Source organism: Pollicipes pollicipes, unplaced genomic scaffold (genome assembly GCF_011947565.3).
Source record: "Pollicipes pollicipes isolate AB1234 unplaced genomic scaffold, Ppol_2.1 Scaffold_2555;HRSCAF=2994_pilon_pilon_pilon, whole genome shotgun sequence".
In the NCBI taxonomy this organism is placed as follows: Eukaryota; Metazoa; Arthropoda; class Thecostraca; order Pollicipedomorpha; family Pollicipedidae; genus Pollicipes; species Pollicipes pollicipes.
The window spans coordinates 27,350,458-27,373,706 of NW_023596136.1; the positions used below are offsets into that span (position 1 = coordinate 27,350,458).

General features: G+C 59.3%; 2 protein-coding genes across 4 annotated transcripts in view; one reads left to right on the plus strand and one right to left on the minus strand.

The window, feature by feature from the left end:
* LOC119103635 (cryptochrome DASH) overlaps positions 1–7,248 on the plus strand; it is a 29,916-nt gene extending 22,668 nt beyond the window's left edge. For all 3 annotated transcript variants that reach the window (XM_037227251.1, XM_037227243.1, XM_037227260.1), the window contains exons 8-11: positions 4,360–4,517; positions 5,135–5,254; positions 5,740–5,895; positions 6,496–7,248. In XM_037227251.1, the coding sequence (XP_037083146.1) occupies positions 4,360–4,517; positions 5,135–5,254; positions 5,740–5,895; positions 6,496–6,603 (542 nt within the window). In that variant the 3' untranslated portion in view covers positions 6,604–7,248. The remainder of the gene's footprint in view (positions 1–4,359; positions 4,518–5,134; positions 5,255–5,739; positions 5,896–6,495) is intronic.
* Positions 7,249–10,838: 3,590 nt separating this feature from the next.
* LOC119103660 (acetyl-coenzyme A synthetase 2-like, mitochondrial) lies at positions 10,839–23,086 on the minus strand. The gene is given in 14 exon segments (XM_037227281.1): positions 10,839–11,022; positions 11,849–12,034; positions 12,518–12,614; positions 14,043–14,200; positions 14,691–14,780; positions 14,782–14,804; positions 15,053–15,180; positions 15,796–15,898; positions 17,208–17,355; positions 19,714–19,866; positions 20,454–20,629; positions 21,038–21,334; positions 22,175–22,304; positions 22,730–23,086. Coding segments are annotated over 14 exon segments (1,983 nt in total). The 5' UTR covers positions 22,859–23,086; the 3' UTR covers positions 10,839–10,857.
* Positions 23,087–23,249: the final 163 nt, after the last annotated feature.

A 23,249-nucleotide genomic window follows, 5' to 3' on the forward strand; every position in this document is an offset into this window, starting at 1 on the left:
CTCCCCGCAGACGTACGGTGTGTACCAGGTGCGATAGCTCGCGGACCTCCGCGACGACTCTGTCTGCGGGACCATGGGTGGACCAAGGCCACCAGCACCCGACTTCCGTGACGACGGCGAGCGAGCCGGCCGCCTTCCAGGCGCTCAGCGTGTGCCCATCGATCAGTCTCCCTGACGGACCCGGGGCTGATCTACGGCGCCGTCGCCTCCCGGACGAACCTCATCCGTCATGCGCATGCAGTGACGACGTCCTCCGTGGCGGCTGCGGGACAGAGAGGCGAGGCGTGACGGTAGGCGGGCGGTTTCCAGTCCGTCGTTTTGCCGTCCACCGCGCGCGCTGTCCCCGTAGAACAGAGGGCAAGACGAAGGGCCGCCAGCCTCAGGGCGTGTGTCGCTGACATGCGGCACGTGACCGCTGCTGGCGGACGTCCTTGACCCCGTCAGTGGAGCCGACATGAGCTGACGCGGCGCTGGCGGCGACCTCGGCCGCGCCTCCGGCAGGGGAGGGGCCGTCAGCCGCTATAAACGGTGTCGCCGCCCCCTGGTGGACGCCGCCACCGGATGGCTATTCTCAGGCGGCCAGGGCGACCCTTGTCAGCGGGCCAACGGCGCAGGCGGCGCCGCCGGCCGCTGCCTCACGGGCCATGGTCACCGGCTGACCCGTCAGCTGACCGTAGGGTCGCCCGCCGCCTCTGTTTGTGTCCAGACCGGTGTCACATGGCCCTTAAAGTGTCCAGGCGGTTTGAGACGATGCTGGGATGGAGGAGGTATTTCTGGCTGTGGGCTGGCTCTCATTGGTGAGGAACTTACGTCCGGGAAGGGGATGTGCGCGTGGTTGTAATGTTTGCGTGGTACGGCACATCGGTATGCTCGGCCTGTGACGAAAGCAGCGGGACCGTAGGCTCGTGACGCGGTGCTGTCGGTGTTCCGGCTTTCCCCTCCACAAAGAACGTGACAGCACACGTCACTGACCTGGGGTCAGGCACGTGCGCCAGGAGATCGGCATAACAGTTGTTTGACCTTTTCTGCTGATGAAGCTTTCTGCTGCCGTTGATGATGCGAGCAGGAAGGGTCGTGGACGCGTTCAGACGACCTGCGGCAGTCGCAAGAGCGGTGACCCAGCCAGGCTACCGCGCACCGGATGTGTGATGCGGTGATGGGTCAACATGAGCGCGCGATGTTGATGCGCGTATGGCCCGGATAGGACAGCCGTTTGGGCGTCTGGTTCCGTGATTGTCTATGTTGGATGTGGGCCAGCAGCGCTATCGGGCAGTGACCTCACCAAGGTGAGCCCGGCCCAGTTATGGGGTGTGGCGGGAGCTGGGCTGACACATCGCGGACGCTAGCGGCGGCGTTAGCAGCATCGTGTGGTAGTCAGCAGTCAACGAGCCAAGACTAACGTTGTGTTTGGTGCATAAACACTTGACTGGGCGGGAAGCACACGAAAGCTCAAAGCCTTCCTTCACTGAAAGAGTTTCAGAAGAGCGTCGTTGCGCTGGGTTGGAAAGTCGATGAAAAGTCGTGTTGAATATTTTTAGAGATGCCACCGGCGACGCTTGAAAAGATGCATGGAAGCCATGGCCTCGTCTTCTTGTACCAGTGCCACTGGGGTTGCACGGTTTTTCAGTTGAGCGCGGTATCGATTGGAACTGGGGTTCGTTTTGATGAACTTGTTTGGCATAAGTTTGGGTTTGCGTTATTTACGTTTGGTTTGGAGATGTAGATGCGCGTATAGCGCATGCTTATATGCATTCCCCCTGTTTTTTTCTTCGAGGAATAAGGCAATACACTGTCTTATATGTGTGAATAATGCTCCTCGAAAATACGCTTAACAACTTACGTGATATCAAGAAGAATATTGATTTTCTGAAACGTTTCCGGCTCATTTGACTCAGGACGGGCAGCGCGAGAAGACTCCACGTGCAGCGGATGGCCTTGGATGATACATGTGTGCTGTCCAACGCTGTCGCAGCTGATAACGTGGCTGGCCGTCCGCAGCGTGCTGCAGCGGCTCACCGCCGGCTAACAAGTGCTGCGGGAAATTAGCGAGACGGCCACAGAAAACACTGCGATATATGTGCCGAGCGAAACGGCACAAAACACCTGCATGAGACGTGCCGATCGAGTCATCGCGACACATGTCACTAGACGGTGCACGTGGGTCAGCGAAGGCCCGAAGTATGGGCATCATTCGTATGCAATTTCAAGGAGTAATAAGGTACTTAAAGCTGTAAATGCGACTAAGGCGGGATGCGCAGTTGAAGAACGCTAAATTAAGCAGCCGGACGGTTAAGCAGCCGGCCGACCGGCCGGGACGGCGCAGCGGTCCGTCGCCAAGAACAGGCGCGGCGTCCGAGCGCCTCTCGCTATCGTGCTCTATAACGAGCGTCGTGATGCCAATCCTGCCGTGGAGGAGGTGTTGCGACGAGAACGTCCGATTGACATATGAATTTCAAGTGAGGGCTCGCACTGTGAAAAGAAGCACTCGCCCGTACGCCGTCAAAAGGACTGGTTTGTAATGCCGCCTACGCGGCATGCTTATATGTTTTGGAACGGCTTATGGCATTCTCCTCTACGATGTGGAATCGGGTCCTTGCGTAATTATTTATGATTAAATTATAAAGCCCTCGAGTGTATGCTTGTAACACTTGATCCACGTAAGCAAACACAGATTCAATATCCTATATTTCGTACCGTGATATGTTGCAGAAAGGTGCAGGAAATTCGCTGCCATGTGAATGGGGCAGTGAGATGTAACAACGCGAACCTTTCGGCAATGATGAACAGCGTATGTCACACGACATGGCACTGCACACAGCACGCGCTTATCGTGCAATGCTTTGCATGCAACGCCCGTCCTCTGTCTGCCGCCTTCCATCCTTCTCTTTGTTCCATCTTCGACTTCCATGTCCGTCCCCTGTCCCTTGTTCCTTTCTTCCTTCCTCCCTTGGCCTCCGTCCCTGACCCCCCCCCCCTCCCCCCGTCCCCGTTCCCGCGTAGCGGTCTTCTGTTTTTTCCCCAGTCGCCATGACCGTCTCAGTCATTGCTCCTCTTCACGTCCGTGCTCCCGCCCTCTGTGCGCCATCTCCCTGTCTCCCTGCGTGCTCCGCGTGCTGTACGTGCGGCGACGCGTGCCCGACGGAGCAGCTGTGTCCCAGCGCTGGCGGTCAGCGGCTCCGGCGACGGCGGCGGCGGCGACGGGTGGGGGGGGGGGGGGGGCGTTTTTAGTGGCGCCGCTGGGCAGTGGCCGGAGGCCGGGCGGCGCTGCGGCGCCCGACCGAGCCGTCCCCGCCGGCGGCGAGCGGTGGACAGTGGCTGGCCGTCCGGCTGCCGTGAAGTCGTTAGTCGGCTGCCGACTGACGCGTGGCGGCCGCGTCAGGTGACCGCACCTGACGTCAGCATGCCCCTGAACCGTGGCCACGCGCGCCCGGGGGGCTGTCGCACACCCGGCGGAGACCGGCCCGCGCTGGTGCCGGCGGCGGCCAAGAAATTTGCCTGTCTTGCATTCGCCCTTCTTTCCTCGTGCGTCGCGTCGTCCCGAGTCCAACAGTGTCCCGTCTCTCCAGAGCCAGCCGCGGCCATCAGCTACGGGCCGGCTTCACGACCCCCGGGCGGGGGCCCGCCCGAGCTCTCGTTCATAGCCCAAAGACGGGTCCCTGTGTGGGGTAAGGCTCTGGGGTGGAGGAATCCCAGGTGTCGCAGTCGTGCCCCTCCACTAGCCTCTCCTTCATCCCAACAGTTCTGCAACGCTCCGTGCTGGTCGAAACGGATCTCATGCCAACCAAAACCGAGCTTATCTGGCTCCAGCTGACGTTTCTGACATGGGGTCAGGAGAGATGGGCTGGGAGCATGAGAGCATCTGGCATGAGAACAAGCTGCGCGGTAACCTGACCTTGATTTACATCCCTGTGCTGACAGAGAATCGACGGTGTTGGGAAGTCCATCAGCGTCGGGCTCAGTAAGCTGAATGTTTGTCGCTCCCGGCCATGTTTTCCCTATGCTATGTCGAGCGATATCCATCAGCATGTTGCTGATGGTGTTCGTTTTCACGCTGCCGGCCGCTGCTGCTGCTGCCGATCCACGGGGCCAGGCGTGATCAGTGTGGACGGTCGAGTCACGAGTGACCCACAACCCGACCTTCCCCGCTGCGGGGTGGGTGTGCTCTGTCGTTCTGATGTTTGTGAAGTGCGGTAACGTTTCACAACGGACTAGCGGCCAGGCTTGGCCGTGGAAGCGTCTGATTGGCGCCTGTTGTATCGTGGTGGTTTTATTCGTTCCATCCAGCCACATCCAACGGTCAATACGAAGTTCGCGATCTGTCGCAGCTTGCCAACTTGTGGTTTCCGTTTCCTCCGGCAGATGGTGCAACGGGCGTGCCGTTCGTCGACGCCAACATGCGTGAGCTGAAGCTGACCGGATGGATGAGCAATCGAGGCCGCCAGAACGTGGCCAGCTTCCTCACCAAGGACCTGGGCCTCGACTGGAGGCTGGGTGCCGAGTGGTTCGAGTCACTGCTGGTCAGTAGAGCTGCATGGTCAGGGACTGGGGACTAGAGACGGGGTGCCGAGATGCCAGACGGGCTTCGATGATGTGGTCAGCGAGCTCTGAAGAGATAGAATATTGCCGGAAGTCGACTTTGCTTATCCAGCCCGCACCATGTGATAGCTGGGAAGTTGGAAGCTGGGGATGGAGGTACGGCCCTCCCCCGAGAATGGACGAAGTGGACCGCAGGGTGCGCAGTCGTGCGTGGGACGGCGGGAGTCGAGACACTTGCCATGGGAATGCTGAGCTCCCGCGCAGGTCAGCGTCCTGAGTACACACGGAGTGAGTGGTGTGTTTTGGGAAGGCCCGGTCTGTGTGCTGGCAGTCACCACACCTCCGGGCCTGCCTGCGCGGGATGTTGGCTGACTTGCCGGGCAGACTCTTTGCAGACTCGCAGAGTGACTGGCACGGCGTGCCAGTGCACAACTGCCGTGTGTGCTATCACACACTCCCTGCCGGCCGCCGGCCACGAGTGCTGACTTCGGGACGCGGGCGGGCGGTGAGGCGCGCCCAAAACTAATCCCGGGTGGCCAGTGGCCATATACGGACGCGGGCCTTGCTGTGCGTATGCCACGATCGGCGTTGTTTTCAGCTGGACCATGACGTGTGCAGCAACTACGGCAACTGGAACTACTCGGCCGGCATCGGGAACGACCCGCGAGAGAACAGGAAGTTCAACATGATCAAACAGGCCACCGACTATGATCCACAGGTGGGCTAGTGACAGCCGGCCGCCAACGGTGTGGCGCGACATTTGGCGTGCCGACAAACTGGTGCGCATTGTTTGGCTGGCTCATTCGGGCTCATTGTCGACAGGGGGTAGGGTGCCGAACATATCTGGTGGACGTTGGAATAGCGGGTTGGTCTTGGATTTGCACCCTAGCAGCCATAACCAACCAAGCAAACGCGTTTGGGTACATGTGCCTCTCAACTGCGACGGATGTGCGTATTTATCATATGGCTTGACGCGCGCGCATCGTGTACTATTTGAAAACTACGCGGCCTGCACACGTGTTTCCAGATTGCCTAGCGTACGCGCATCTCAATCGCAATCGCATTCGATCGCAATGGCCCTGGCTTTTCGCGCGATGTTTCCTTTTTGTCGTGACGGGGACCGGGTGTGCTGCGCCCTGGCCGTGGGCGCGGGGCCTGCCCGTCCTGACCTGACCTGACCTGACCTGACCTCCTCCCGCGCAGGGCGAGTACGTGCGTCTGTGGGTGCCCGAGCTGGCCTCGGTCAAGGACGGCCGCGTGCACATGCCGTGGGCGCTGCCGCCGGCGGCGCGGCGTCAGCTGGAGTACCCGGACCCGATGGTGGTGGCACCCGAGTGGCAGCGGCATGCGAGCAAAACGGTACGGCCGGGGCTGCGCTGTGTCGTCGACTGCCGTCGGTGGAGTGGGCACTCGCCCAGCACTGCGCCAGTCCTGCGGAATGTGTGTTTTAGCTCCAGTGTCACCTGCTGTTGTCGCTGTGTCACAGCTGGTGTGCGGCGGAGCAGAAGTTCTCGAAAGCCTCTCTTGCTTTTCTCCACACTTAGTTTTTAGAGGATGTCGTTCGGTGGAATGGAGCATTGCAGCATTCGTTTTAGGTACGTGATAGATGGTTGCAGAGCATTCAGCAGGCAAAAGTAGAGCAGAGGTAAGTTTCAGAGAAGTTCAGAACAAAAAGCAAAGTATCAATGAGCCCCCGAAATTACGTTTTGCGTAATACAACTATGAAGTGGGCTACAGTCCTGCGGCATGTCCATGTATATATATATATATATATATATATATATATATATATATATATATATATATATATATGCCAGCACGTCACGCTGCAGCCAGTCAAACCAGTGTGGCGGCGGCCATGGCCAGCTGTGCACGTCAGCGGCTGGCCGGCTGCTGTGCTGTCTTGCGGTGGGTGAACGCGTACCTTGCCTCGTGACCTAACGTGACCTCGGTCGACAGGCGCCGGGCCGGGGTCGAGGTCGGGGCGGACCCCAGCCGGGCCGAGGCCAGCGGCGTGGCATCGATTTCTACTTCAGCTCCAGCGCATCAGGGGACCGACGGCACTGACCGGGCGGCGCCGGCGCCCGTCATGTCCGCCGCGTGTCACTGCAGCTGAAACGGAGCACCGCTGGACAAAGGTCACGCGGTGCCGAACAGGGGCGGGCGAAGGGGTCGCCTGGGTACAGGTAAAGCTTGGATCGGCGGTCGCCCTAGATGTGGAGGATGTCCAGTGTGCGGTGCGTATGCCGACATAGGCGGCGTGACAGCTAACTCGTAAGGTTCCTGGACCACGTTTCGTCTTGCCGAGCCGAGCCTTCTCAAGTGCGCGTGTTTTGCCAAGGAGCGGTGCCAGTTCAGGTCTCGAACACTGCCTTGTTTGTTACACCTTTGGTCAGCTTGTGGGCCTCTGCGCTGATCATCCGCCTGCCTGGCACGGCAGGCAGCTGGTCATGAAAGATCCTGTGTGGTCGTGTTGTGTGGCGTTTCGACCGGTAGGTGTATTGTGCCTGCATGCATGAAGGACAGCGGTCGGCGTGTTACGAGTGGATTCAGGTTTTTAACTTTTTTGAAGTCGAAGTGCTTCCCATTTTATTTGTAAGTGACGCCTGTTTTTATGCAGTGGGTAGGTGTTGATATTGGTATCCTTTTTGCGATTGTCACAGTCTAGAAATGTGCGTTTTCTGTTCCTTTATTACAATATGGAAAACGACATTGGGTAAGACTGGGATTCTGTGCATGCCTGGACACGGGGAGAATTCAGCAGAGTGGCCAGAGAACTGGATGAACTAAGGAATCACGCGATGGTTACCTCCGCGGCCCTCGCTTCACACTGCTGGTTTTTCGGGGAGCTGACGCACAAAACTATTGTCGATATCACTCACTCAGGTCCACCTCAGCCGACCCGAGGAAGCTCAAAGCTGGACTATGCGTGTCAACCTCAGCTGCATTGGCGGCAAGGTTGTCACGGTTCCCAAACAACGTCGAGGGCCGGTGGACATCTGCGGGGACTAGGTCATCCGCCACACTGTGCACTATCCGCTTCACTCCGTGCGTCTGCCGGGAACTCCTCGCCGGCTTCGCACTGCAGCGGGCTGACCGTGGAGGGGATATGCGGAGGTGCGCACGTAACGTTACTGCTCGCGGGGACAGCTTCAGAGTGGACGGTCCGGCGCTGAGGTCGGCAGCGGCGGCTGGCCGTTGCCGTCCACCGTGTCCGAGCGAGCTCAAGCCGCGGGAGGCCCCGAGGCCGGCGGGTCCGTGCGGAGGAGGATGATGATGATGCCGTCGCCGACGTGGCCGGAGCGGTCGGCGCAACCGTCGGCAATCCGCCGGTGCTGGGAGGAGGGGGGGGGGGGGGGGGGGGGGGGGGGGGGCGCGTCGCGGCGCGGGAGAAGTACTGCGAAGAAGTACCCTTCGACGATCACGTCGAAGGAGTCGGGCTGCCGCATTCGAGCATAGGGCTGTTTGCGACCTGAGTGGTCTGGAGAGAGAGAGAGAGAGAGAGAGAGAGAGAGAGAGAGAGAGAGAGAGAGAGAGAGAGAGAGAGCCGGAGTGCCACGGGGCTCCATGCTCCACACCAGATAGCACCTGCGTCCTCGCGGAGGACCTCTTGCCCGAACCGAGCTCGGCGCGGACTCACGCTGCGGGCAGGGTCTGGTGCAGCGGCCCGGCAGACAGCCGCTCGGCAAGAGCAGTCCGCGACCGTATCACACTGTGAGAGCACTGACCATGCGAGCGACATCGGAAACGAGGTCTAAAACAACAAATGACGGAGGCGGAAAGTGTGCAATGTATCACGCTGATATTTAGAACTTTCGATATTCGCAGAACAATGGCTCCCAGTAGTGTAGTCTCGGATCTGGTCAGCGCGGAGCCGGACACACTGGGCCATCCTCTGATGAGGTCGGCACCTCTTCGACATCGAGCCGAGCTCGGGAGGCCTCCGTCAACGTGCTTGAACTGGCAGAGCCTCGGATCTGGTCAGCGCAGAGCCGGATACACTGGGGCATCCTCTGATGAGGTTGGCACCCCTCCGGCATCGAGTCCAGGGCGGACCAGCCCGTAGTTCACCTTCAGCGTCGGCGCGTCCGGCGCGTTGCACGCACGAGTCAGCATTGCTTGCCGGTCTCATGGATGCAGGATGTAAAGAGCCGGGGTCAGGGTTGACATTGTATTATTGTACCGCACCAACACCGCGATTCAGCTCATGATTACACAGCTTCCCCGTATCAGCCGCTGCTGAACGCACTTCCGGCTCAATTAGCGGGCTTCTTGCTGCCCCATCAGCCGCTGCTGAACGCACTTCCGACTCAATCAGCGGGCCTCTTGCTACCCCAGCACCCTACGTAGCCTTGTAAACAGCTCCACCAGGCTTATGTTGTCACCAGTCCCACGTATCACTAAATATGATCACATTCCGCTTCCCAGCATACACGATACATGACAAGTCACGACAAATGTCAGTGCTATTAAAATACGATATCCGAAACGTATTCCGCCACCACCAGACAGCGCACGACAGTCCGCCAACAGAGCGGCATCGCACGCTACATTCAAAGCATTAACGCCGAAAACGAGGCGACCGTTCCCCAGCCGACCGTTGCGCCTGGTAACCTAATCCTAGCGTGGGAGCCGTTACATCCCTGAACCGCGGCATCGCAGACACGGAATCGGCGGCAGAGCGGTCTGCCGCCACGCCCAGATGGTGTAACTACGGCCGGGCCGTCCGCACAAGGACGGTATGGTTTGAGATTGGACACAAAACTGACGGAGGACTGGTGTCCAGACGGCCACCGTACCGGGACGGGCGCGCGCCGAAAGAGTTTGTACCGGACAGTGGGGGGCGTCGCCAAGGACGATTGCACTGACATGCGGGCGTCGGGCCGCGGCATTGACGCCGCGGGGGGGGGGGACACGAGCAATCAACTACGGATTCCATAAAAAGATCAAAAGTTTTGTCCAAAAATGACCTGGCACGTCTTGAGCACACCGGTCAAAGTTGGCCTCCCATGAACCCATGGCGTAGGCTCGGTCATTACCACACACTACGCTTTCTACACGATTTCGGCGCCATCAAATGGCACGCTCTCACTACAAAAGGAAATTTAACCAACAAGTTGATCGTAGAACCTTACACAACGCAAGATCTCTGCGTGCGGTCACGCATTCAACCACGAACCCCGAACACCCTACGGCTAAGGTTTCGTCAGTTGACGGAGTCCTCACACGGCAGACGGAGATGCTGCTCGTAAGGATGACTGTAGGCGCCGAGACAGTGTGGAACAGTACGACACTTGTCAAATGGCACGGGCGCAAGGTGATAAGTCTACGGCTGAATGAATCCACAAAGTCAGCGGCATTGATGCTGCGCGTGACCATCAAAGGTTTGTCTGGAGTTCAACCACGTATTTGGGCTCGGTCGAACCTTGCTGATAAGGAAATCACGCGCAACAATCTTTGCGGAACACAGCTAGTGCAGCAGCCGGCAAGCTCCGTGTTCCTGACGTCAGAAAATCACCAGGAATGGCAGCAATTAATCCAAGTGATAGAGATGAGGATACTACTGTCAACGCCATTGCGTCCGGACGATCTTGAAGTCAGTACAGGTAACGAGGAGGTAGCAAAGTTCGGGCGAGTAGCATTTTGTACAACGTTATAAGGTACTTTAAGAAGTTGCAGTTAATTGGGGAGATGCGCGTCCTTCACGGCAAACCGGCTCCGGGAGGGTGTTTGGCGGAAAATAATCCATCAAACCACAACATGCACCACGAGGTACAAATCGACTCAACGAATCAACTAGCTCTAATTTCAAAACGACCCCATCGCTGGTATCACCGCAGGGAATGCTCCGATGACGCCGCCCAGGTGTATCACCGCTTCACTCAAGCGCGCGTCAGCACAAAACGTGCACAGCCCACGTCAATACGAACGCAAACATTCGCGACACACTGCCACCCCGTGTGGCCTCATTCCAGCCTTTTGACATAACGTACGTGTCCGCTCCGAATTACGAAGCGACCCTATTCCGAGCAAAACGGGCGGGAAGACAGTGCTAGACGGTGCCGCTCTTCCCAGCTCCTGGAGGAGTTTGATTGTGTGGTAAGTGCTGGAAGGTTACGCAGCTCACCAGTCCGTCGACGATCCGCGGCCGCGCGACACAAGCCTCCACAGCGGCGCGTGCGTAGTCACCCGAACCCGCCGCCACGGACGGGCCACAGCGGCAGCGGCAGGCGCCCTGCGCCGCGTCCGCCGCAGCCGGCCGCCGCCAGCCGCCAGCCGGCCGCCGCCGGGTCGGTCGGCGGGCGGCGGCGCCGGCCGCGCTCACTGGGCCGTCTGCCGGCGGTGGAGGTCCAGGATCTGCTCCACCACGGTCGGGTCCTGCAGGGTGGATATGTCGCCCAGCTCGTCCGGCTGGTTGGCCGCGATCTTGCGCAGGATGCGGCGCATGATCTTGCCGGAGCGCGTCTTCGGCAGGCCGGGCACGATCTGCGGTGTGGCGGTCGCGCCGGCCGGTCAGTGCATGCACGTGCGGGCGCACGAACGTGCGGGGGCCTAATGTCAACCTCATCCCTGCCGCGCTACACCACATACACCTGATGCGCTGCGGTTGAGACCAGAATGGTCACATTGCATGTAGAGCCGTACATCCCAGCCCTGCACCACTGACACATACCTGGTGGCCGGCACTACTGATAATTGCACCTGATACCCGGCTCCGTCGGCACAGCACATCCGGCCTCGCCGATACAGCACATCTGGTCATGCCGATACAGCACATCTGGTGCCGCCGGTACAACATATCTGGTCCCGTCAATACATCACATCTGGTCCCGCCGATACAGTACATATGGTCCCGTCAATACAGCACACCTGGTCCCGCCGATACAGTTCATATGGTCCCGTCAATACAGCACACCTGGTCCCGCCGATACAGCACATTGGTCCCGTCAATACAACACACCTGGTCCCGTCATACAGCACTGGTCCCGTCAATACAGCACATGGTCCCGCCGATACAGCACATCTGGTCCCGTCAATACAGCACACCTGGTCCCGCCGATACAGCACATGTGGTCCCGTCAATACAGCACACCTGGTCCCGCCGATACAGCACATGTGGTCCCGTCAATACAGCACATCTGGTCCCGCCGATACAGCACATATGGTCCCGTCAATACAGCATATCTGGTCCCGCCGATACAGCATATCTGGTCCCACCGAAACAGCACATATAATGTCCAGCCCCGTCGATACAGCACGCCTGCAGCCCGGCCCCGCCAACACATTACACTCGATGGGGCGCTATACTGACCAGCATGTGGTCTGGCACGGCGTAGCCGGCGATCTTCTTCCGCACGTCGGCGCGCAGCACCTGCTTGATGTGCTCGTCCGTCTCCGCGACGCCCTCCTTCAGGATGATGAAGGCGTACAGGCCCTCTCCCTTCAGCTCGTGCGGGAAGCCGACCACGGCCGTCTCGGCCACCGGCTCGTACTCGTCCTGCGGCGCCGCGGGACGGCTCGTCACGCGCCGCTGCGGGCCGGCTGTTCGGTCGACAGCCGGGCGCTGGGTAGATGCGCACGCGGAAGGGGTAGGGGGTGGACAGAAACAAAGCCTGGGACGGCACGCACCACCATAACCACCAACAGGCAGATCATACGCGCGTTGCGGCAGGGTGTAAGGGAACACACCATAGGTACATATGGGGATAACAAAAGATACTTGATCGAAGCCTACGAAGTCCCGACTCATATTAACTATCACGGCATGTTGTAAAGCGCTGATAGACGCAGGCAATCGGTTGCAAAGGGCTTTCACTTCCCGCGCGATAGAGTTGACACTGCATGCACGTGCGGACAACGCAAACACCAGCCAGCCACTCCCATTACAGTCAGCACAAACAGCCCTCGTGCAACGGGTTTCCGCCAGCATGTCTGAGCACCGCTCCCGTCCACGTCACCGGTCCGGCCGAGGCGCACTGACCATGACATCCTCGACCTCGGCGGTGCCCAGCCGGTGGCCCGTCACGTTGATGACGTCGTCCATGCGGCCGGTGATCTGGTAGTAGCCGCCCGGGTGTCTGGACGGGCAGCGGACGACACGGACTGAGCGGCGACGCCGGACCGACACATACGCCACCGCACTACGCTCGCGCGGGCTTAGAGGGGGGCGAGGCTATGGAGTGGGCGGAATAACCCGGTCTGGGGCATTGGGAACGGCGGTTATTTAGTTGCAACGTTTGAAGTCACGTGGTCCGCTCACGTGACCCGTGACGAAAGTGAGGGGTTAACCGGCTACAAGCGCGGCGTCACAGAATACCTCAACCCTCGCTCGACAAGGGACGAACCTGACGCCCTCTCCCCCCCCCCCCCCCCCCTCCCCTGTGAGGCTTCTGAACGACGTTTTCACCCGCGTGAACTTCAAGGAACACATCAGTGGTGCCCCACCAGGGCAAAAACGGCAAACCTGAACGGCGTATTTCATGTGCTTCGAAATGCAAATCCCTTGACTAGTTCGGATGTCAATGCCGCGGTTACGGTGAACTGTCAATGTCACGACAAACGAGCATCGCTATGAACTAGGCCAGAGCGGCAGCTATTGACGCCTCTACATCCCGTTGACTCCCGTCAGCACTGTGACGGTCGACGGGTCATCATCGCTTAACTGTGACAGCCGACTCATCGCAACTGACAACGGTAACAGGGGGTATCCGAGTCTACCTTCAGACTTCTCTCACGAATTAGAATGCGACTGTGTTTGAATTTTTGCACCGGAAATGCGTCACGTTTGTATGTGAACAATGGATCAACCAGTCACACTGCTCACGACAAACACTACCGCCCCGAGGCTCAGTCCAGCGTCAAAAATATTCACGGCGTCGGATGAGCTGTTAATCCATCTGTTCCTTGCTGGCGTCATCAGGACCGCCTCCTACAAGCAGCACCCCGGCAGCTAGCGGCGGACGCCAACCGGTCGCCGGAGAACCGCGCGCCCGTCTCCATTGTCGTCCCGTGCTCACGGCGCTGAGCGAAACCCCTGGCTGGACGCGACGCCCCGGCTCGGGAGAACCGACCAGCAGCCACCGACGCCGTGGCTCGGCGCTCCACCCGCCGCCGCACATTGGCCGTCCGTCAGGTGGGACGCCCACCGAAACGCTCGCCGCTGGTGCAGCTCCCATACGTCGCAGGCATGCCAAGGCGACCCCACAGTGATTGGCGTGTGCGCATGCGCGGACACGCCGGCAGCGGCCACACAGACGGGCAGGTTGGGGAGGACGAGGGCCGCAGTGTTATGGGCGCCAGGTCAGTGACATGGCACGCCACCATGCCAACGTTCACAGGGTGGTTCAGTCACACACGCACACGCCCGCACACCCCACGGCGTTACGCCGACAGGCAGAGCGTTCTCTACAAACGCCCACCATGTTAAAACAGACAGGCGGACGTCACACCCCGACACACGCGGCTCCCACCAGCCCGGTCCCACGGCGGCCGGAGCGGTGCCCCACCTGTGCGCGCCGTCGCCTGTGTAGTAGTAGCCGGGCGTCGGCTTCAAGTAGGTCTCCACGTAGCGCTGGTGCGAGCCGTAGATGGTGCGCGCCATGCCCGGCCAGGGTCGCTTCAGGCAGAGCGCACCCGACGCGTCGTCGCCCGCGATCTCGTTGCTCTGGAGCGTGGCGCGGGTCAGGTCAGGTCAGTCGGATTAGCCCGCAGCCGGTCGCCGGGCTCCACTCCAGCACTCAGCCATTCGTCGGAAGGCCGGACGCTGCACAATGGGACGCTCAGTTATGCCAGTAACGGCTGGTCATGAAGCACGTGCAGAACACCGCCCGATTCTACAGCAGACACGAACGCCAGGAAACTGCACGTCACACGGACGTGACGCGGATGTCCCCCGTGATCATCATGCACGAAGAGAGCGTGACGCGAAACGGGCCCCACCTATCGCCGCTTGTGATCCCCAGCTGCTGGCAAAACCCCGCGCCCATCCCATCGCGTGCTGCTGGATAAGGGTCGTAAGGCGCTCCGACTAACTCATTCCGTTCCTCCTCCCCCCGCCCCCCCCCCCCAAAAAAAAAATCATCGAGTAATGTTGCTCATGTGCACGGCAGGGGCTGCTGGGTGCGGCGCGTCAGCGGCGGTCGGCGGCGGCGTACCTTCTCGTCGAGCAGCACGGGCTCGATGCCGTACATGGGCCGCATGGGCATGCCGGGGACAATCTCGGCGCCGGCCTCCGACGGCCTCGGCTGCCAGACAGACGCCGCCCGTCTCTGCCGACAGCGCCGCAGAGCCGGTCACCGCAGGCGGCGCCAAGCTCGCCGACATCGCCGACATCGCCGACATACCGTCACAGCGTCCACGTTCCGCCGCCAGGCGACACCAGGCAAGTCCGTCGCTGTGCGCGCCTCGATCGTCTTGTGCGCCCCACCATCGGCGCGGCGGCCGGTGTGCGCGGTGCCCTGCCGCCGTCACGTGTTCGGTCCCCTCGGGCCCGGGCCGCGGCACGTCCGGCACTCACCTGTCTGCCACCAGGTATCGACGACGTCGCAGCGCTTGTCGCCGACCACCTCGTGGTACCAGTGCCACGCCTCGTTGTTGAGCGGCTCGCCCACGCAGGCCAGCACGCGCAGCGACGAGCGGTCGTACCTGTGGCGGCGACGGCGGCGGCCCAGTCAGCGGCCACACAACCGGCCAACGGTTGTTGCGCGCACCTCCAGCACCGGAACACACATTCATACCTTAAATCGCTTTGCGGCGAGCTATCGGGGTGAGGTGTTCCTTTAGGCGTGATGGCCTGAAGTTACTGTGCTGCGCAAAGATGAAACCAAGCACGACCCACTGTCCAAGAACGTGACAAAAGTATTTCGTTTTAGACAGGAAGTTGTGTTGGCGGCAGAACTGGAGGTATTTGGTTGGACTGAGTCTCGGAATCTCAAACAAAATTGACGCGGAGTCGTGCGGTACAACATCCCAGCAGCACTAACCCAGCCACCAGCAGTACTAACCCAGCCGCCAGCAGCACTAACCCAGCCGCCCAGTGGGAGGTAACAACGGGCCGGATCTATTCAGGACACGGTCAACACGATTCCCGTGGCACATCTGTTGGGTCGATCACGATCAGGACACCGTGTGGAGGTCCTCTGCGCCGGAAACCAGCCGGGCGACGGTGCTGCGTTCGGCGCCAGGTGCGGACTCGGGCGCCAAGGGAGACGAGGGGAGGCGAGGCGAGGGGAGCGGAGCGGAGCCCAGCACGGCACTCACTTGGTGACCCAGCTGTCGCCGTGTTTCAGCAGCAGGCGGAGCGCGGTGGGAGCGCCGTAGAACTGCGTCGGCCGCAGCCGCTGCACCATCTCCCAGTACCGGCCTGACGGCAGGCGCGCACGTATCCACTGACTGGGAGGGCCGCACTACCCCCAGTATCGGCTGGCGAGAGCACACGAATCGCTCCGGCAGCGTCAGGAACAGCACCGTGGGGGTCTGGTGACGGGCTCGCACAGCATTACAAACGCTGCACAGTGAGCTCTCCGGGTCACTAGTGGTGTCAGCTCTCACGCAACGCATGCACACGCGCTGGTATAGAACTTGTCACTCCAGCGGCGCTGGAACGATCTGGCACGACCACACGACCAGCCCACTTCCGAGGCGCCTGTGCAACTCAACGCCGGCCATGTCATCAGGGTACGCCGCGGCAGGGGGTGGCGGAACGGTCGCCATCCATCACACGACCGTCACCGATGTCTGGGCGGCCGGACCGCTCCGCTCAGACGTCCGCTCAGCAGGCGTCCCGCTCACGCTGCAGCGGCAATGACCGCCCAATGCATCAGTCCAGCGCACATGGCTACCATCAGGCATCCATGACGGCCGTTGGGTCAGTCCGGAGGGGGGCGGCTCCAGCCGGCCGGGTTCGTGACAGCAGCCACTCTGACCCTGCACGCAAGGCGGTCGCCGAGCGCAGCACACGCGAGCTCGAGCTCGAGCGCTCAGTGTATTGCAGATCTTAGCGATAAGCCGCCCGGCCAGTGGCCTCGCTCAATGTAAATACCGTGTCGGCTACACTGCACAGGCCTGGTATCTGCTACTCCGAACGCTTCGCTCAGACCGCCGTCGGTGGGCAGACCAATACGCTATATTTGGGCACAATGTACAAGGCCCGCCAGCCTGGTAACAGATTCGCACACAGCTGGCCCTGCGTTCGGGTCAGCTGGTCTACTGGCCTAGGTCCGGGTAGACGGGTCCGGGTAGACGGGCGTCTAGGCTGCGTCAGCCGGTGCACTGACCTGGGTCCGGGTGGACAGGCCTGTCCGTGCCGCGTCGGCCCGTCCACTGACCTGAGTCCGGGTAGACGGGTGTCCGGACCACGTCAGCCGGTCCACTGACCTGGGTCCGGGTAGACGGGTGTCCGGACCACGTCAGCCGGTCTGCTGACCTGGGTCCCGGTAGACGGGTGCATGGGCCGCATCGGCCCGTCCACTGACCTAGGTCAGGGTAGACGGGCTCGGGTAGACGGGCGTCCGGGCCAAGTCAGCCGGTCCAAGACGGGTGTCCCATGCCGCGTCGGCCGGTCCACTGACCTGGGTCCGGGTAGACGGGCCCGTCCGTGCCGCGTCGGCCCGTCCACTGACCTGGGTCCGGGTAGACGGGCCCGTCCGTGCCGCGTCGGCCGGTCCACTGACCTGGGTCCGGGTAGACGGGCGTGCTCTCGAACAGGATGGCCGTGCTGCCAGCCGCCAGCGGGCCGTACACCACGTGACTGTGCCCCGTGATCCAGCCCACGTCGGCCACGCACGAGAACACGTCACCCGGCCGCAGGTCGAACGCGTGCTGAAACGAGACACCACAGGTCAAGAACGTGCCGAAACACGGACCTTGGCCACACGCGTGCGGAAACAAGGCACAGGCAAAACGCGCCGGAAAAGTTCACATTCAAGTGTGTTGAAGCAGGGTTCGAGTGAAGGGCGCGCTGAAAGGGAGCGAGCCATATCAAACGTCTGTTAAACTAAGCCGCCAGGAGAGGAGGGGGCTTGCCAGAGGAATCATTCGTGTATGTTTGGAGGTCCAGATGCGTCGCGAACCCCCAAGTGGCATAACGCCTCAGCCAAACGTGCAAAGATGCGGCAGAACTGCTTAGCGGGGCGAATCGCGAAATCCCAGCGTGTGCGCAGCGCGTCCACAGCGATTGGTAGAAACAGTTCCTCCGAGCAGGGCGCCCGCGGCCTCGCCGGCTCCAGCACGTGTTGTGTACACGCGGGTCGAGCGTCGAACGTCAGGGTCTTAGCCCACATATCGCACGGGATCCCCAGTCACTGCTTACAGTAATGGTTCGTTGAAACGCTGGCACACAGTGACATGTAAACAGACGGCCTATCGCGACGATGCAGATGGAAATATTTCACGATCTACAGCCACGCGAACCGTTCATCATCGAGACTCGACCAACTGCTGTGTGCGTGGAAAATTATCAAACGAAGGATCTTTTTGGTCTTTGGTGGGCGTGAACACCACAGTAGTGCTCACAAACAGAATCAGAACACAAAATGCGTGATGCGCGTGTTTGTGCCACAGAGGTGACGCCTTGCATGGCTTCGGTGTTGGCGGCTATAGACCTTCCCAGCGTACTCCAAAACAATGACTAAGCCCACAATGCGGTTAACGTAAAGAAGACAAACCATTCCCGCAAGCCCAACGTGAACCCGTGTGAATGGACCGCCCTGTACACTGCGTCAGCCGTGTGAACTGCGTGCGCATCCCCTCGGTCGCTGACATGAACTAAAAATGAAATGAAACGCATGTAACGCAGCACATGTCAACTGCTCGGCAGCCGTTGCCAACGCCGCTCACGTACACTCGACTTCAGGGGGGGGGGGGGGGGGGGGGGGGGGGGAGGGAGTGGTAGCCATGCTGTGCGCATATAAAAACGCACAGGCCAGGGGCAGGTGATCAGACGGCCGAGGCGGCTATCGTCCCGAGATACCGGCTGAATCGCAAATGGGCCGGCGCAATCTACAGAAACACGGCACCGCACTCGGCAAACGCAAATATAAGTAACAGTCCCACGCGGGCACCGCGTGTCATTTAGACGAGCACGCGCAGATGGCCCACAGCCCCGGCGGGGGGGCAACACTGGGCCATATCCAGATGAACCCAATGATGGTGCTACCGAATCAATGTTCACTTGTTTTGTTTTGGTATTGCTTTTTTGCAGTTTTATAGTTTCGTCTTTTTCACTGATTGAGATCCGACTACGCGTGCAGGATTGGGTGCTGCAAAACCACAAGTCCGTCAACTCAGTACGCTGAATTGCGTGAATGATTTTCCGTCGGTGGCGTTCGAGCCGTCAGATACTACATGGCTGTATCAGTGCACGGCCCAGCCGGCCGTCGTAAACGTCAGCTCGATCCGGTCCAACTAGGGAGCACCGGCTGGGGAACCCGGCCGGTACCGAATTCAGCCCACGAGCCCGGCGACAGTGGTACCGACGCTAAAAACCGAGACAGATCATAGTTAGGTGGTATTGGTCTGTTGTGGTGGGCTTTGCGGTCCTGGTGGATGCGTGGACACGGTATTCCCACGAGGTCTATTCGCAGCCGACCTGGGAGTTAAGTGCCGTTTCCGCTTCTCAGGATACCGCCCGAGAGACGGCGCTCTTCTGGTGAGGGGACGCAGAGTCCCGCTCAAGAGAGTGCTCGGTGCGGCATCGACGTCCCCTCCCTGCTCTCTTCCCTGTCACCGCTCTTCGATGTCCCCGGGCTTCCGTCACACCCACCGGTCACTGGCGGGGGGGGGGGGGGACGCCAATCTCGCCTGTACCAACATGTCAACCGGCCGGCAGCGGCCACTGTGGCTAGCGACACGCTGGCTCCACGGCGTGATCGGCTCTGAATCCAACCGCCCCGCTGCACTGACTGTCATACAAACCCATGGATGTGAAGCCGCCTGCAGCAAAACCTGCCGTTTTTGAGCGCATCAAATTTCAATCGCCATACTGCAACTCATCGTAACGGACTTGATCATAACATATTTGGCATTAATCGGTAAAATCGCCATGCAGTCACTGAAACATCTATACTGTATAGCCGCCAAGCAGCTAACCAACGGTCGGCCTCAAGCCCTGGTACCAACGTGATCTGGCCATGCAGCCCCCGTTCTCCTGCCGTCCCGCTGTGTGGGCGGTCCGCTCACCTTCTGTGTGAACATGCAGTACAGCAAGTAGCCGGCCACGCTGTGGGTGAGCCCCTTGGGCTTGCCGGTGCTGCCCGACGTGTAGAGCATGTAGAGGAAGTCCTCGGAGTCCATAGCGGCCGGTTCACACTCGGCCCGAGCCGCCTCCATCGCCTGGCCGGAGGGGACCAGTGAGGAGAAGACGGCCCAGGGGGTCCGCAGACACCTGGCCCGGGTCACCAGTCAGCAGTGGGGCGAGGGTCACCAATTCGCGTCGGGCCAAGGTCACCACGTCAGTGGTCAAAACCGGGCTGGGGGTCATCAGGTCACCAGTCAGCAACGGATCGAGGGTCACAAGGTTGCAAGCCAGTGTGCAACTGACACGATAGATCCATATTTGGGGTGAAGTGCAGAAGTTGGTGTGCATTTGGATCTTGGGAGGAAAAGAGCATTGAATATCTGAAACCTGGCTCCGAAAAAGGTAGTCCCGCCATCCTAAAGAATAAACGTGCAAGTCCCATCTGCCGTTTTGAATTTCCGCACTAGACACGATCACACATACCATGATTCGTGTCCTCGCAATAGCACTACCATGAAGCCCGTTTCAAGCTGTAAAGCAACGCTTTCAACAACTGGTCACCGAGGGTGTTTTTGGTCTCAAACCGCATACCTATCCCGCTGTGTCTGAGATGCAGCATCCATTTTAACTCGCCACCACCGCAGCCAAGCGGCCGCCACTGCGTCACGGTCCGTGCACGCACCTTCTCCATCGGTATGTCGATGGCGCCCATGGGCACGTCGGCGCCCGTGCGAGTGGACACCAGCACGCGCTTGACGCCCGGACACTGGGCCACCGCGTCGTCGACGATCCTCTTGAGCTCGATCACCTTGCCGCCGCGTACGGCCTGGTCGCTGGTGATGATGGTCTCGGCTTCCGCTGCAGGGCGGCGGCGGCGTCCGGTGAGCATCGGGGGAGGGGTGGGGGGGGGGGGGGGGGAGCGCGGAGGCCGCTGGTGACGAGCTTTTGCCTACCAGATGTCTATGTGCATGGGATCCGGAGGAGACAGGTGGAGGTGGTGTGTGCCTTTGGTCGCGCTTCATCCCTGCTGTGGGTTTCCATGTTACAGCTGGCTCACACACCAGCATGAAAAGACTAAATCCATCGCATTCTTCTCTGAATACACACTTTGTTCTTAGTGAGGACGATTCAACGAATGATTCTTGCCCTGGCCACAGCACCCAGTCAAAACAAGCAAGACAAAGCACCATTCGAAAGCAACGCATCGCGCCGCAGCGGTGGCCCGCCGCCGCCAGGGGCGAGGCTGCCTGGCCGCGCCGCGCTCACCGTCCTGCACGCGGCTGGCCAGTGCCTGCGCGCTGAAGCCGGCGAACACCACCGAGTGGACGGCGCCGATGCGCGCGCACGCCAGCATGGCCACGGCCGCCGCCGGCGAGGTGGGCATGTAGATGGCCACGCGGTCGCCGCGGCGCACGCCGTGCTGGAGGAGCGCCGAGGCCAGCCGGCTGACCTGCTCGTACAGCTGGCGGTAGGTGACGCGCAGCTCGGTGCCCGGCTCATCTCGCTCCCAGATGAGCGCCGTCTGGTCGGGCACTGTGCGCATGTGCCGGTCCACGCAGTTGACTGTGGACAGGCGCGGTGGTCACGCGTGTGCAGGATGAGTCACTGTGCCCCAGTGCACTTTATGCACAGTGAGGAAAGCATGAGACTGCCACCTGCCATACATTTGTAAGTGTAATTCAGATGATGTTGAACACTGAAACACTGCAAGATGTGTCATTGACCACGATCTGTGCATATGACCTGTATTCATAGCTGGCACAGCCAACTGCACTAGTGCGGTATGTTGAATACCAAACAGATCAGTTATGGATGTCGCTAATCACCTTTACTAGTCTACATGGTTGAGTGGAGAGTTGGGTGTGCTATAACCATAGACCCATAGAGTTCACTGTTTCACTGTGGACTGAGGTGGACAGCTCCATGGCCAACATTTTACTGATGGCTGAGGTGAGTAGAGGGTAGTATATGCACTGGCAGGTGATGAGCCAGCAGATCGAAAGCAGCTTTGTCCATCCCTGTGGCTCAGTTGGTTTGAGCATCTGCCTTCTGATCAGCCCCCCCACTGCTAAAGGTCCCTTGATATTAAGTTGTCTTGCATAGGCTGCCCTAAAGGTCAGTTAACATTAAGCTTTCTCCACCAAATTTTGCCCTTGACATGGAATTGCGTGATTGGGTGGTGTGGGCCAGGGCGCACATAGCAAGCACTGCTTAGTATGATCTCTGATTCCTGAAATCCATCCCTTCAAAAGGTTTGAATAAGATTTGTTAAAAATTGACAATTCACATTATTTGCAGCACACACTGTGATGCTTTCTGTATCCATAGAATATTGCAGACATTAGGTGGTAGAGCTGCAAGCGGGTCTGTGTCAAACCTCATAAAGAAAGCCTATTTACTTGCCTGATGCATTGAGTTTTCCTCCTTCAAACCATGATATCTTCCCATTTGGAAGATCACAGTTTGAGACAGTGTGGAAAGGTTCAATCCACTCCAAATATGACTTGGCAATCTCACCCCAAAATTCTGTGGGCTGTGGAAGAGCAGTGTTACCTAATGCATCTAGGGCTGAAAAGCATTAAAATATTGGACCCTGATCAGCACTAACTATTCATGCATTATGACTTAATGGTTGATGAGATATGATTAACCATGTAATGTACAACATTGCGCCTTGGCCAGATTGCACATCACCTGCGGCCTTCCAATTTAGCATGTGGGCATGCGATATAGTGTGGATCACAACTGAGGTCAATTTAAACAGAGAGCCTGGCAGGAAAAGAAGTACACATTGCCTGAACACATCTATTCATCACAAAATTGTGTCAAATGCATAAGCACAACCACAACATACATATGAAGGGCTGAGTTGAGTGCAAAGCCAATCCTATTTCTTTCAGAACACAGTACATGTACCATTTCACATAATGGTGCTTAACAATGACAATTTCAACTTACATTTTGTAGGCTAAATTCATACAGGTCTTTGTGCGTTTTAAGATGAGGATACTTTTCAGTGATCTCAGGCAAAGGCGTTGAGGCAGCTTCCCCTCTTCTTCCAACCGATATGCTCAACCTCGGGCGCATTGCCTAAGCACGGTCTGGTGTAATTTAGTCCACTGTAGCCCACAGGCGACCTTGCGACAATTGTTCAGCATTTTAAGTATACCTCAGTTTAAGCTCCCAAATATTTAGAACCTTTTCCTGGACAACTCCTGACCGGAGCCCACCCCGACAACACCGCGCACGCCCCAGCACGACACCCGCTCTCCGGCGACTGCGGGGTTGTGAGCGATAAACGGCCTTGACCCGAAAGCCGACGCGGACGACAGGACGGCGGCGGGTGAAAGCGCCTCCGGTGACGTGAAAGTGACGTCGGTACCGCGGGGATGGCAGGGGCCGCGATACGGTTAAAAAAGTAATTCGTGCATGAGTGCACCATGGCACATTTCCCGAATGCAATGTGAGCGTCAGAGAA